Raw genomic sequence first — 15,314 nt, forward strand, 5'->3', positions numbered from 1 at the left:
GTTAGATGTTCACTGGTTAAAGGTCCCATCTGTCCAGATAGTAGCCTAAACTAAACCCGTAGGGGACAACAGTGAGTCATTTAGGCTGCGTCCACAGACAACCCTCTGAAGTTCACACCATTGTCGCTATCTCCTGACTGCACTCGGACACTTTACCGTGAGTAGCGCCCATCATAACTTTATTATGTGTTTGGTATAATCATTTGTATTTTGTGTCGCTTCCAAAGCTGCCGCTCGGTTATAGGCTATTTGTAAGGAATTTGTCTGCGTCTATTCGGAATGTATGCGCTACTTGGGCAGATGTGGCCCACTTTTGTCAAGGTGAACAGAGTCTGGTTCTGAGGGGCCTATATTTAGATTCCCAATATTAAACCTTTATGTGCAGACTAATCTATAGCCTAGATCATTTGCTCTGTGTGTGTTTGCGCGCGCGTGTGTATGCGTGCGTGCGTGCGTATAGTCGCGCGACCCTCTCTCTTGAGTTCCCGCGAGAATCGGATTAAATTTCGGCCGCTGCCTTAATCTGATGCACGGTTCTTATTTCTGTTCACGGTGGATGAATAAATAATCCAACAGGAAAGAACACTAATCGTAGAATAATAAATTATGTTGGGTTTTATTTGTATTTTTCATTTTTATTTTACTTCCTTTCATTTTTCTAATCAAGGACATATGAGAAATTATGTTGGAAATAAATTACCACTGTTCATGCAAAAGTAAATAGTTAAACTACATCAATTATGTTAATATAGAATAACCATGGCATATCCAATTGAGGGATTTCAAACACCATATGGTATTACAATATTTAGTAGATGTAATTTCTGTAGAAAAAAGATGACAGGGAAGCCAGTCAGAGCCCACCGTTCTGCTGCTCACACCAGTGTAGAGGGTATTAACGGGTAGATCTGGGATATGAGCAGTTGCTATATGCTGCTGTCTGGAATGGGGGAGGTGATCCCGATGTCACGGCTCAGTTAGAATCCTGCTGGTGGCAGAGACGGGTTTATAGATGACCCTAGTGCCACTGACTCACAGATGGGTATTTCTGGGACAAAACTGTTCAGCAGACTGTCCGGGGGTAGAGGGCCGTTCAGCAGACTGTCCAGGGGTAGAGGGCCGTTCAGCAGACTGTCCGGGGGTAGAGGGCCGTTCAGCAGACTGTCCGGGGGTAGAGGGCTGCTTAGACTTCCTGCTCTGGTCTGACTCTCCTTTCTCACTCTTCAATCCTACTCTACCCTCCTTGCACTCTAACCCTAACCCCTGACCCCCCTGTCTCTGTGGCTGCTGGCTAACCCTAACCCCTGACCCATGGAGACAGAGCACTCTGATCACTTCACCAAAGAGCTTGATCGTATCACGCCTGGGAGATCAGTCATGCAAGCGCTCTAACCCTAACCCCTAACCCTCCCATGACGCAGAGACATTCAAATACTGCGCTGCTCTACGTACGGCTGGACCGCAACCCTACCCCAACCCTAACCCTAACCCAACCCTAACCTAACCCAACCCTAACCCATCTGCCATTCGCCTAATCAGGGTTCATCTCACCATATCCACCTGGAATAGCAGCACCTGGAACATCCCTGGTCATCCTGGGTGGCACCGGTGAAGTGAATTTAAAACTCTTGAGATATGCATTATGGGTAGAAGTGTACAGGACCTTTACAAAGTGCTTCCCTTTTCTATTCACACACACACATACACACGTTTGTGATTGATAATGGCTCTACACTTCTGTCCCCTTTTGGCCCAGCCAGCCCAGCCCAGTGCATTGTGGGTTAGCAGCATTGGTATTGTGTAAAGGAATCCATCAGCTGGGATGCCTGTCCTCTTTCCAACTGGAGCTTTATTTTTTTTCTCCTCTCATTTATGGGCCTAAAATCAGGTTAATGTTTCATAAGGAGCTTAGTGCAGCAGGCCACAGTGTGCTACTAATGTAATAGAGTCTGTGTCTGCTCTCTCTCTCTCTCTCTCTCTCTCTCTCTCTCTCTCTCTCTCTCCTCCCCCCTCTGTCACTGTTTCGGTACTTGTCTCTCTCTGTTCTGCTCTCCTTTTTCCTCTCCACATGTTTCCCCAGCATATAGTGACCTCTCTCTCTCGTCGCTCTTCTCTCTCACTATGACCTTTAATTTCATCCTCCCTCTCTCTTTCTCTATCTCTCTCTCATTCTCTCTCTCTCTCTGTCCGTTGTTCCATCTGCAGATGTGGAGGACAGGAGCCTGAGGTTTTAAAGAGGGCAAAGACTCAGACAGAGGAGGGAAGGAGAGAGGGAGGAGGAGGAGAGATACATACTCATACCAGCACCTGGTAAGTGAACACATTCCAGGACTAAAGTGAATTCTATTTCACAACAAAGCTTTCTCAAGGGTTTACTCAGAGAAAAATAAATCATTACAGGTGTATCCGAGAACACACTTTTGTTGTTGCAGATTGACTGTGAGTGAGTTGTATATATGTGTGTTTGTGTGTTCATATACATACATGTGCATACTGTGCGTTTTTACACTGAACGTCAGCTAGATGTGGCGCTGCTGTGACATTGGAAGGTTGTGATTAATCTGTTTTTGTGGATTATGGGGCTGTGAAAATCTTGCAAGGATCCCAATGCAATGTTACTAATCCAGGGATAATCTGTTGTTTCTGTCGGTGCTCTCACGCTGGATGGCCTCAACTCAGAGGAACAGAAAGGATTTCTAGAGGTGCACAAGTGTTTGTGATTTAAGTAGGACAGTGTGTGTGTTAAGTTCAATGAACTTTAGATTTTGAAATGGAGGCCCATTGTGCATGTCTCTCTCTGTGTGTGTGTGTGTGTGTGTGTGTGTGTGTGTGTGTGTGTGTGTGTGTGTGTGTGTGTGCGTGTGTGTGTGTGTGTGTGTGTGCATGCGCGTGTGTTATCTCTCACCATCCAGCCCAGATGATAACAGAGAGGGTGTTCTACTCAGGGATACTGACTTATCACACAGACTGATGCATGTGCATTCACTAGGGGCACGTGTGTGTGTGTGAGGGTGTGTGTGTGTGTGTGTGTGTGTGTGAGAGAGAGAGAGAGAGAGAGAGAGAGAGAGGAATAACTCACACCATCAGCAGTGTGTTTGCAATATCTTGTCCAATGCCTTATCTCCAGTCTTTATAACTAGCAGGCCAAATGTTAGGGTTGTTCAATCTGAGTTCCCAGAAGCTCTCACTGCGGCAAGAACTTGTGAACAAGCTGAGATGAGAATCCGGTGGGATTTTGAACGATGAGGATGATTGGCATGCGCAGATAGTGGGCTGGGCCGGGAGGCTGATTGGCCTCTGTTTGGTCGCTGACTCCTGCGAGCTGTTGTTAGCATATCTGGCAAATCAAATGCAGCTGGATTTGAAAGGTAATCCACTGGCTCCGCCTCTCTGCCCATGACTCCAGACTAGGGCTGTTATGATGGCTACTATACTCTTCAGCACTTTAATGTTATGGAATTGAGTTGCACAGGTCCAGAGTTAGTCTTTGTCAAGGATGACATAAAGTCACAGACTTATTCCCATTGTGGTCCTTCTACTGTCTCCTGATTGGTCAGGCTGCTGTCAGCAGGGGTTCAATCTGAAAACATGCACCGTTTTGCTATGGTTTCCAGGCTAAACAACATGTTTCCTTGCAAAGGGCTTTGAGGGAGGTTTTCTCTTGTTTGGTGGGTGTGTCAGAGCAGGTGTTACCCAATCTGCAGACTCAGACTGATATATAAAAACGCCCTATCTTCTCATCTGTCATAGGTGCAACGTTTGCATAACACACAGGGTGTTCTACTTACCACCGTTTCAAATGTTTTGCAACATTTTATCATGCGCTGAACTCACCCCTGGCTTCCTTTTCTGGACCACTGCTGCCCACTGCCCCTTATCTCTTTCTGTGTTGTGACCCCATCCCCTCCAGCGTGTTCTCACTGCTCCCCAACCCTAACCCCAACCCTAACCCTAACGCTAACCCTTGGTGGGTGGGGCAGGTGCAGACGCCCACGCCTTGGCACCTGCTTGATAAAGCTTATAAACCTTTGACCTCAGCTATCAGACGTGTAGCGCAGGAGCGTTGAGACTGACATGTGATCCAGCCTCTATAGCACGTCTCTAAATATGACATGAGAAGGGTTAGGGTTAGGTGAAGGGTTAGGGTTAGGGTTAGGGTTAGGGTTAGGGTTAGGGTTAGGGTTAGGTGAAGGTAAACATGTGAAGGTAAACATCTGCTACCCGGACATCATCCTAGCTCATGCTTTCTATCTATCTCTTTCTCTTTCTCTTCCTCTTTCTCTTGTACTATCTCTGCTCCAGTGTTTTGAGAGATGGAATCTATTACAGGAGACTCAGAGGACCTCACAGGTGAGACTGCTACAAGGCTGTACTTATTGCTAAATACTATATTAGTATAATGTTAGCACTATAGTGATAATACTATTAGTTTATCTATGTCTCTGACAGTGCAAACATAACACTGAAGTGACCCAATATAGTACAGTATGTGTCAGATAGTTACTAGTTAGATCTAGTGGTACTGGTATGCATAATCAAAGAAAGCAACTAATCGTACACAATGCTGAATTCAGGTGTATATTCCCTTTGTCAGAGAAGAGAAAGTTTAGGCTGAAGTCCCTGAGGACACGCCTGTTTGGGAAGAAGAGGGGAGAGGAAGACAAAGAGGGTCAACTCAGCCATTCAGCCAGTGACATCACTAAAGGAGAGGCCCTGGGCTCAGAAGATGATCTAGTGTAAGTGTATGTGTGTGTGTGTGTGCGTGTGTGTGTGCATGTGTGTGTGTGTGTGTGTGTGTGTTGAATCACTGAATCACACATAGACCGTCATTCTATTCTTGTCCACCTTCCTTCTTTACATCCCTCCATCCTCAGGTGTTCCCAGGGTGCATTGGGATTGAGAGCGTTGTCACATGACAGCATCTTCATGGCTGAGCTGTCTGGACCAGAGACCTCCAGGGTTTTCTCCCAGGAGAATGTTCACGGCAAGATCAAAGCTCTGCAGGTGAACTAACCAGAACCACCTTAACTAACCCTTAACCCTAACCCTAACCCTAACCCTATACAACACTGTTCTTAACACCCTTGTTCCAACCTTATTTGGAAATGATGAATTATGCTGTTCCAATATCTGTCTACTTACCAATTCTTTCACGTACAGTATGTAGTGCCAGCATAAAAGCATCTAAATATTGATTAAGGCATAAATGGACTTGCTGATGTTCTTTGTGTCTGATTATGACTGAGATATTTAAATCTATTGGCCTATAATGTGTAGTAGGTGATCACTGGTTTGCAATCTCTGATGGACAGGAGAAGCTCCAGCAGCAGAACATGCGATTGGGCCCGCCCCCTCTGGTTCTGCCAATCAGGCGTCAGGAGGACCTGGGAGGCAGCTCCGAGGATGATGGCTTGCCCCACAGCCCCCCTGAAACCTGCCCAGGGGACACACCATCCCACAATGCCTCCTCCAAGGTGAGTCCGCCATGCGCCCCAGCTCTGCTCAGGTGAGTCCAGCCCAGTCCAGCCCCCATAACCCGGGGTTAACCCTAACCCAGATGAGCAGTGCTTCTAGCCCTAACCCTAGCCTAGCTGAGCCTAATCTAGTCTAACTAATCTAGTCTAACTAATCTAGTCTAACCCAGCACAGAAAGGTTCTGCTCAGCCCAGCCTAGCTCAAACTAGCCCAGTCAAACCCAGCCTATTCCCGCCCCAGCCTAAAACGTCACTCAGCTGTTTATGTATGGATGTCCTCCATGGGAGTGTGTGTACAGTATGTACATAGTATGCCATAGTATGTCCCTGCTCCTCCTCTCTGCCTCTCCCAGGAGCCACAGCTCTGTTGTGAGCAGGAGGTGAGGAGGAGGAGGAGGAGCAGGAGGAGGAGCAGGAGGAGGAGCAGGTAATGCAGCCCTGTCAGATGCAGATTCTCATCCGTTTCCTTGTGTTTCTCCCAGGCCTCGTCACGGCCTCTCTCCCCCATCGTCAGACCCCCGCCCGCAGACCCTCACCCGCCTCCCGCCCCTTCCGTCCATCCGGCCCCCTCTCCCTCTCCCTCTCCTCTGGTACCGGGCGTCCCCCCCGCGGACTTCGGCATCCCGGCCCGGTTCAGCGCCTGTCTGGACAGCTCCGCCGCGCGCCACCGCATGTCCGTCAAGCCCCGGAACCAGAGGGCCACTGCTAAGAGCAGGAGGCTGACCCCGGTGAGGCCCGGCTGGGCACACACACACACACACACACACACACAACACACGCGCTCGCACGCACACACACACACACACACACACACACACACACACACACACACACACACACACACACACATGCATCACATCTGTACTCTTATGTACTCCAAAGGATCATTTGTAAGATCTCTTCTTGCCTTCTGTCCAGAGCAAGTCCAGGCCGCGCTCAGAGAGCCTCAACAGCATTGAGCGCCCCCCGTCCAAGAACAACCAGGACGCTGCCGTTGTCAAGGATACGATGCGTTTGCGCTCCCACTCAACCCATATCCTGGGGGCTGGGGTGTCGACGGCCTCCACGGCCCCCCCACGAGCCCCTCTAAAGATCCCAGAGCTGACTCCCCTTCAGTCTGCACCCCTGAAGACTCAGGAGGCCCTGAGATCCTGCAGCCCCACCTCCGCCACTCCCCACCGCCCCTCCCCGCGGGGACAGACCCTCCCTGCGGTCCCAGACTGCTCTAACCCTAACCCTGACTGCTCTCCCGCCCCTCTGACCTCCCCGGTCCCAGACTGCTCTCCCTCCCCTCTGACCTCCCTGGTCCCAGACTGCTCTCCCGCCCCTCTGACCTCCCGGCCGCCTGGAGCTCAACCTCAGAAACCTGCGGAGCCTCAGCCCTCGTCCGCTCTGCCTCAGCCCTCGTCCGCTCTGCCTCAGCCCTCGTCCGCCCTGCCTCAGCCCTCGTCCGCTCTGCCTCAGCCCTCGTCCGCTCTGCCTCAGCCCTCGTCCGCTCTGCCTCAGCCCTCGTCCGCTCTGCCTCAGCCCTCGTCCGCTCTGCCTCAGCCCTCGTCCGCTCTGCCTATTCCAGAACTGAGAAACAGGGGAGAGGGGATCGGGCCTCCAGAGCAGAGCGCCAGACCTGCTCTACCAGAGCAGAGCTCCAGACCTGCTCCACCAGAGCAGAGCGCCAGACCTGCCTTAGCCCCACATCCGGGCCCACCTCCAGCCAAGAGGGATCCATCTCTGAGTGGAGTGCCTGAGAGTACCCCTGACCCAGAGAGCCATAAGAAAAACCCTGTCTCATCTGCTAGGCCCTCTGCCAGCCTCTCTGCTGTGGTGGCTATCAAGACTTCCTCTTTGAGAAGAGGCTCACAGGAAAGGGCTAGTCAGTGGAAAGCTACAGGGCCCCCTGCTGGCCAGGAAAACCCAGTGCAGGCAGAGGCACGGTCCACTGGAGGGATGCATAGGGTTGCCTCAGGCTCTGGATCCTTCAAGTTCTCCATCAACTCTGCCAGGGGGGATCAGGCGAGGCCCAGGGAGGATCAGGCGAAGCACAGGGGGGGCAGCTTCCTGGCGCTGGGGGAGCAGGCTGGGGCAGGACTGGGGAAGGAGGGGAGGGAGGGGGTGGCAGAGGCAAAGATTACCATGGATACCGGGACCATGGCGGAGGAGAGCCGGGAGGGGGTGGAGGAGGCGATGGAAGCGAAGGAAGAGGAAGAAGAAGAGAAGATGGCGTTTGGTGTGAAGCTCCGCTCCACCTCTCTGTCTTTGAAATACCGGTCGGAAGCAACGGCCTTCGGCCAGTCAGATCCAAATGTTAAGCGTTATAGTGTTGAAGCGGGCCTGATGACCCCTACTCTTGCCCCCTTCGACCCCACCTCCAGGCCCCTGGGGGCAGATCGGAGGGACAACAAGGCCAACCTCTCTCTTAAGAAGCCCCCTAGCAACATCTCTCCTACTGCAGCCACACTCTCTGCTCAGGCTAAATCTGGTAGGCCTCTCTCTCTCTCTCTCTCTCTCTCTTTCTCCCTCTCTCTCTTTCTTCCTCTCTCTCTCCCTCTCTCTCTCACTCTCTCTCTCTCTCTCCCTCTCCCTCTCCCTCTCCCTCTCCCTCTCCCTCTCCCTCTCCCTCTCCCTCTCCCTCTCCCTCTCCCTCTCTCTGATACACACATACATCTTTATTTATTCACTCTTATTTTTGTATGTGTTGGATTTTGGCATTGTTATTCCTGTGCACAACTTTGGGTCGATCATGTGTGTGTCTGGCTCAACTCTTTTTGTAAAAATGTGAGACCGAAGACACATTTCCACATTGTGGACAATGAAGTGAGTCAGTCTGTCTGTCTGTCTGTCTGTCTGTCTGTCTGTCTGTCTGTCTGTCTGTCTGTCTATCTATCTATCTATCTATCTATCCATCCATCCATCCATCCATCCATCCATCTATCCATCTATCCATCTATCTATCTATCTATCTATCTATCTATCTATCTATCTATCTATCTATCTATATATCTATCTATCTATCTATCTATCTGTCTGTCTGTCTGTCTGTCTGTCTGTCTGTCTGTCTGTCTGTCTGTCTGTCTGTCTGTCTGTCTGTCTGTCTGTCTATCTATATCTATCTATCTATCTATCTATCTTACACAGCTGTAATGTAGGCATTCCCTGGTCTCTCCTGGCCAGACCTAGATTGGTTCATAGATCTAATTCCTTTGCTGATGTCACCTAACACAGCAGCTGGGTGACCAGCTCAAAACACGAGGAGCCATATTACAGCTTATCAGGGTTGGACTTTGTTACAATGTTTCACTGCTACAATTGCAGCTCTGTAATCTCTCTGTTATCAGTGCTGGTAACTAAGACGGAGATAAACCAGGTTTACATACAACAGCAGACGTGGTATTAAGCAGTTTTAGAACTGAATTTGATTGTCTCATGACTGCCCATTTGCAAAATAGAAGATTCCAAAACTGGTGTTTTCAAGAATCACATCTTATGGAAAGACTCTAGTTCTAAAGATTGGCGTCTTGTCCCGACTTCAAGGTGTGAACCTGGCTATAGACATCACCAGACTACACCAGAACTATAAAGACTTTTATTGATTTCATGGCAACTCTTGCAATTATAAAACACCATTCCTCTGAAATACCTACAACCACAATATCTTTATTGCTGATTTTATCTTCTATCCATTCGTCCACTCTTTCAGATCCAGCCCAGCCCACTCCTACATCCCTTAAAGATGTCCAACTGACTCTCTCACCTGCTAATAATGCACCTGCTCCAGTTCTGGAGGCCCCATCCACTTCCTTAGCCCCCAGGGATACCCAGCTGCCCCAGGCAGCTGCCCAGGCAGAGGTGTCCTGGATGAGCCTGGCCATGGAGAAGACCAGGAGTCTTCAGCACCTCTTCACTAGCAGACTGCCCAGGGAGTTCCCAGGAATGCAGCAGGCTGCACCTCGACCACAGACAGAGCCACAGACGCAGGCACAGACACAGAAACAGGCCAACAGCCAACTTGAAACACAGACGGTGACACAATCACAGACACAGGATGCATCACAATCTCAGACAGTGAAGCAGTTGCCAGCAGAGGCAGCTAGAGCACCGGTATCACAGACTACAAGTCAACCACAACCTGCCAAACAACCACCAGGCCCAAGTGTGATCCAACCCCAGACCCCGGTGCAGCTGAAGACAACAACACAAACCACAAAATCAACAATAACGCAGACCACATGTCAAACACATACTGGCAAACTTTCACAGACACAGAACATAACACCGATTTCAAATCAAGCTTCCTCCAGGCCTGTGCAGCCAACCACAACTCAACCACCGGTCCAATTCTCACCACGTTTCTCTCAAGTCAACCAGCAGCCCAATCTACGGACCACCCAGCCTCTCCTACGCTCCCTCCCACAGACACGAGGAGAGACGCCCTCTCAGGCTCCTCTGTCGCTTTCCCTCTCCTCCAGCCCAAGATCCTTACCCAGCCAACCCACCTGGAGCTCCCAAGTTCTCCAGTCCAACCCCCAGCCCAAACCCACAACCCCAGCCCTGGCCCCAGCCCCAGCCCCGGCCCTAGCCCCTGCCCCAGTTCCAGGAAGGGGTGAGAAAGCCAGCAGCTTTCAGGGAAGAGGAGATGGAGCCTCCGTGTCAGAGAGGTGTGCAGCCAGGCCGGGGGCAGTGGAAGAGAGGGCTGCTGCTCCTGCAGGAACCAAGGTACCTCCTCACACTCCTGCTGGAACCAAGGTACCTCCTCACACTCCTGCTGGAACCAAGGTACCTCCTCACACTCCTGCTGGAACCAAGGTACCTCCTCACACTCCTGCTGGAACCAAGGTACCTCCTCACGCTCCTGCTGGAACCAAGGTACCTCCTCACGCTCCTGCTGGAACCAAGGTACCTCCTCACGCTCCCACACATCTGCTGAGGCTGCATTTAACAAAACAAACAACTACTCTCAGTTGACCTCACTCTCCCTATGTAGGTAGAGCAGAGGAAAACGCCCTTGGAGACCCCCACAAGCACACCTGAAGGGAGGCCAGGTGAGTAGACATTCATTCATTATTTCTGTGGCTGTATTTTGGAGTGCATGTGTGTGCAAACAAAGATATCATGACATCATGTACTTTTCCTTCAGAATCAAGTCCCACCAAAGTCCCGGGGAGGCTGGCAGACAGAGAGGACAAGTGGCTGAGGAAGAACATGCCCTCCTCTTCCTCGCCCTCCTCATCACCTACATCTTCGTCACCTCTGCAGAACATCTCCAACAGCGGGCAGCCATCTTGGATGGAGCTGGCCAAGAGAAAATCTATGGCCTGGGGTGACAAGGCCATGGACTGATAGAGAGGGAGAGGTACAGTAAAGAGCTTCCTTTATGAAAGGGACTCTTTAAGAAAGAGAAGAAGGAGAAGAAGAAGAAGAAGAAGAAGAAGGAGAGAGAGAGAGAGAGAGAGAGAGAGAGAGAGAGAGAGAGAGAGACAGACAGACAGACAGACAGACAGACAGACAGACAGAGAGAGAGAGAGAATGAGGAGCACAGGAGTGATGGAGAAACATTGGAATCATGTTAAATATTGAGTTTGTTGAGATGGAAGGTATCTTAGATGTAATAATGGGTTAGGGTTAGGGTTAACCCTGGGATATGAAATGTTGAACTAATCTGTAGTTGTAGTTCTCTCAGATGTGTAGTTTCTACTCCTCAAATACACTGAGCAGGATAGTGGGACAGGACCCTTTCTGACCACTATTTATATTGATGTTTCTCAGGGTTGTAAACCAGAAAATCATACAGATTTAGCTTGTTTCATGTGAAATAATGAATATTTTGTCCTTGTATTATAAATATAATAATATTTTTCAAGAATGATCTAGTATAAAATAATTTATTAGGGATGTTTAAATATGTTTATGTTTTGCATGTAACTAAAGTGTCAATATTGTTGTAGTGATTTGTCTGTAATTGCTATAGCCCTATAATAAAAGCTGAACCGGGTATCAAGTGAAGTATCATTCATTCATTCATTCTTATCACCACTTTATTGTGAAGCATCCAGAGGTTCACTGAAGAACTCAAATGGTAGTCCCTCCTTCCCTCCTTCCTTTTTATTGAGGATATAAAAGTCCAAACGGTTTCTGGTCAGGGGTAAGAGAGACACCGAATAAACCTTTACAGGACCTGCTATCAGTGACTGATAGGGTTAGGGTTACAGTCACATACAGTAGATGATCATTAATATATTAAATCCATTATAAGGCCTTCATGAAAAGCACAGGCATAATATATTTCCTGACAAACTACCCCAATTTCCCAAGAAGCATCTTCAAGCATTACAAAGACGTGAAGAAGACGTTTTTTCCCCACCCAAAGGTTATCGTCATAACGTGGCCGGTTCACTGGCGCGCCAGAGTCAGGGGGGGCGCTGTGGGCTGTTGCCCACGTTTTCAAAGTAGGCTGACCAGCAGTGGCGTAGAAAGTGGGTTTGTAAACAGACACGGCAGGTTGCTAACTGAAATGTACTGAAGAAGAAGACACAGGGCATACATCGGTAAACTGGAAGGACGAAGAGGACCGGCTTGATGAGGCCATATTATTTTTCCCTGGCATTTTTTGCCGCGACGCTATGTCTTTGTGAAAACTACACTCTGAGGAACTCCGTCTCTTGGGCTGTTACCTCCAACGATGTCGTGGAGGGTGAACTAGACGCTGTATCAGAAGAGGAGGTCGCCCCCGCTCTGCTAGTGGACAACGGTGGGCTATGGAAGCAGGCATACCGGCCCTCGATCCTACGAGACGGCGAAGAGAAGCCCAAAGCCGTCAAACCGAAAAGCGCTGCGCCCCTGTCCTCCGCCTCCAGGGTTTTCTCCTACCGGATGGAGGAGGTGAGAGTGCCCTCCAGTGCCCCCACCCCCCCCCCGCACCAGGAGACGGCAAGGACCGCCAGATACATGACCCACTACAGCAACTGGGGAACGCTTGCTACCATCTCCACCCAGGACAAGGTAACTATGTACCATGTATTTCAACTTGTATTATTCTGAACTAATACAGCTATTTGTAACCACAAACAAACAAAACCCTTCAAACGTCTATAGGCGCAGTGGGGGCTGACCTGTCTCCATAATCAACCTAATTTCTGTCCACAGATCAAAGGCCTTCCTTTTGGGAACATCTTCTCTGTCAGTGATGGGCCAATGGAGAACAGCACTGGGGTAGTTTACTTCTATGTGACCCCCATGGACAACACCGTGGCAGACCTGAGGAGTCTCCCCTACGCCTCTCTCACCTTCTCAGAGGCCGAGGGTGACTTCTGCCGGTTGGACACGCCTCCTTCTCATTAGCTCCTAGCCACGCCTCCTTCTCATTAGCTCCTAGCCACGCCTCCTTCTCATTAACTCCTAGCCACGCCTCCTTCTCATTAGCTTCTAGCCACGCCTCCTTCTCATTAGCTCCTAGCCACGCCTCCTTCTCATTAACTCCTAGCCACGCCTCCTTCTCATTAGCTCCTAGCCACGCCTCCTTCTCATTAACTCCTAGCCACGCCTCCTTCTCATTAGCTCCTAGCCACGCCTCCTTCTCATTAGCTCCTAGCCACGCCTCCTTCTCATTAGCTCCTAGCCACGCCTCTTTCTCATTAGCTCCTAGTCACGCCTCCTTCTCATGAACTCCTAGCCCCGCCTCCTTCTCATGAGCTCCTAGCCACGCCTCCTTCTCATGAGCTCCTAGCCACGCCTCCTTCTCATGAACTCCTAGCCATGCTTCCTTCTCATGAGCTCCTAGCCACGCCTCCTTCTCATGAGCTCCTAGCCACGCCTCCTTCTCATGAGCTCCTAGCCATGCCTTCTTCTCATTAGCTTCTAGCCATGCCTTCTTCTCATTAGCTCCTAGCCACGCCTCCTTCTCATTAGCTCCTAGCCACGCCTCCTTTTCATTAGCTCCTAGCCACGCCTCCTTCTCATTAGCTCCTAGCCACGCCTCCTTCTCATGAGCTCCTAGCCACGCCTCCTTCTCATGAGCTCCTAGCCACGCCTCCTTCTCATGAGCTCCTAGCCACGCCTCCTTCTCATGAGCTTCTAGCCATGCCTTCTTCTCATTAGCTCCTAGCCACGCCTCCTTCTCATTAGCTTCTAGCCATGCCTCCTTCTCATTAGCTTCTAGCCATGCCTTCTTCTCATTAGCTCCTAGCCACGCCTCCTTCTCATTAGCTCCTAGCCACGCTTCCTTCTCATTAGCTCCTAGCCATGCTTCCTTCTCATTAGCTCCTAGCCATGCTTCCTTCTCATTAGCTCCTAGCCACGCCTCCTTCTCATTAGCTCCTAGCCGACACCTCAGACACTCTGAGGGTTGCCATGACTGTGTGTTGTGTGTGTTCCAGGCAAATGGTGTATGACCCTGAAGACCCCAGATGTGCCAGACTCACTCTCACAGGCAAGATGGTGGACGTGGGACCAGATGAGCTGGAGTTTGCCCAGGAGGCCATGTTTTCAAGGTGAGGGCTTGTCGTGTGTGTGTGCGTGCATCTGTTTTTCTATCACTAGTGATGGAAGGAAATTGTTCACAGCTTGTGCATGCGTTTATGAGTGAAAGAGAAAGTAGAGCGGGTCTCAGGAGGTAGAGCGGGTCTCAGGAGGTAGAGCGGGTCTCAGGAGGTAGAGCGGGTCTCAGGAGGTAGAGCAGGACTCAGGAGGTAGAGCGGGTCTCAGGAGGTAGAGCAGGTCTCAGGAGGTAGAGCGGGTCTCAGGAGGTAGAGAGAATGGGTGAATGAGAGGCCATTGTCAAGCGCTTTGGATAAAAGTGCAGTCCATTTTCCATTTACCATCATGTTCACCTCTCTTGGTGTCTGCTTCCAGGCACCCTGTGATGAAGAAATGGCCCCCAGGACACCAGTGGTTCTTCATGAAGCTTGAGATCACACAGGTCTGGCTCCAGAACTGGATAGGAGGGGTGTCACTGATCCCCCTGGAAGACTACTTCAAAGCCACGCCCTACTGAGGGTGGCCCACGACACCTTTCTCTTCTTCTTCTTCTTCTTCTTTGCGTTTTATGGCGGATCACAACCAGCTTAGAGGTGCATACCGCCACCTACGTTCTTACACCCACTTCACTCCAAGACACATTTGATTGTATGATTCCCAGTGGTTTGAATGGATCTACTGCACAGGATGTGGCCACTGTTGCACATACTAAGGGAAGGAAGGTGAGACTCAGAGCCTCACAGTGTATTAATAAGTATCAGTCAGAGTATTAGCTACAGGCTCAGGCCATTGTTGAGTCAACTTGTAGCACTCAAGCTCTAAACTGATTGTGGTCTTGCATATTTCAACACTTACTCTTTTGCACAGTCTCAAATGATGAGGAAACATTTTCATTAGTATTTAAAAAAGTAAACTGTAAAGCAGATAATATCCTCTATTCAACAGTGTTGATGTGAATGTAAGTTACAGAATGATACAGAGATCCCGTCCTGAACACTGTAATGTCTGTGGAGAAATAATTCCGTCTGCTGTGCATGAACTGAACTTGAGTGGTGAAGTGTAACCTATGTGAATATAGGCTACTGTGTGCAAAGCATACATTGACAGGACTTAAAGAGATTCATTTGAACGAATAAAGAAATGTTCGCTCTAGTGTCAGTCTCTTTATTGATTGTTAGAGCAGGATTCAGAATCAAGGTGGCGCTATTGTTTCATTTTCAGATAAAATAGTAGGCTACCAGAGATTTCAGTGGGTAACCATTCTTGCCACCAAAATTGTTCAAATGTTGCATGCAAAGTTCTGCCATGAAACTTGTAATTTCCTAGGAGGAAGGGAGGCACCTTTGCCCTGGCTGACCCCTAACCCCTAACCCT

The 15,314-nt window shown here is 49.7% G+C and overlaps 2 protein-coding genes across 3 annotated transcripts; both read left to right on the forward strand.

Moving 5' to 3' along the window:
* The first annotated feature begins 79 nt into the window (after nucleotides 1-79).
* cracdla (cracd like a) lies at nucleotides 80-11,432 on the forward strand. Its single transcript, XM_084452053.1, has 12 exons — nucleotides 80-157; nucleotides 2,206-2,310; nucleotides 4,303-4,350; nucleotides 4,595-4,736; nucleotides 4,875-5,004; nucleotides 5,313-5,474; nucleotides 5,957-6,202; nucleotides 6,393-7,553; nucleotides 7,599-7,950; nucleotides 9,169-10,364; nucleotides 10,453-10,510; nucleotides 10,606-11,432. Exons 3-12 carry the CDS (start codon nucleotides 4,314-4,316, stop codon nucleotides 10,806-10,808), a joined length of 3,687 nt encoding a protein of 1,228 aa, XP_084308179.1. The 5' UTR covers nucleotides 80-157; nucleotides 2,206-2,310; nucleotides 4,303-4,313; the 3' UTR covers nucleotides 10,809-11,432.
* A 515-nt stretch (nucleotides 11,433-11,947) lies between these two features.
* creg2 (cellular repressor of E1A-stimulated genes 2) lies at nucleotides 11,948-15,039 on the forward strand. 2 transcript variants are annotated; one of them, XM_084452152.1, is made up of 4 exons: nucleotides 11,948-12,467; nucleotides 12,612-12,781; nucleotides 13,841-13,954; nucleotides 14,316-15,039. In XM_084452152.1, the coding sequence occupies exons 1-4, from the start codon at nucleotides 12,045-12,047 to the stop codon at nucleotides 14,455-14,457; spliced, it is 849 nt and encodes a 282-aa protein (XP_084308278.1). In that variant the 5' UTR covers nucleotides 11,948-12,044; the 3' UTR covers nucleotides 14,458-15,039. The 2 variants fall into 2 exon arrangements, with proteins under 2 accessions (XP_084308278.1, XP_084308279.1); XM_084452153.1 differs by having other exon boundaries at nucleotides 12,612-12,768; nucleotides 14,316-14,459.
* Nucleotides 15,040-15,314: the final 275 nt, after the last annotated feature.

The sequence above is a fragment of the Borostomias antarcticus genome, assembly GCF_949987555.1.
Source record: "Borostomias antarcticus genome assembly, chromosome: 17".
Classification (NCBI taxonomy): Eukaryota; Metazoa; Chordata; class Actinopteri; order Stomiiformes; family Stomiidae; genus Borostomias; species Borostomias antarcticus.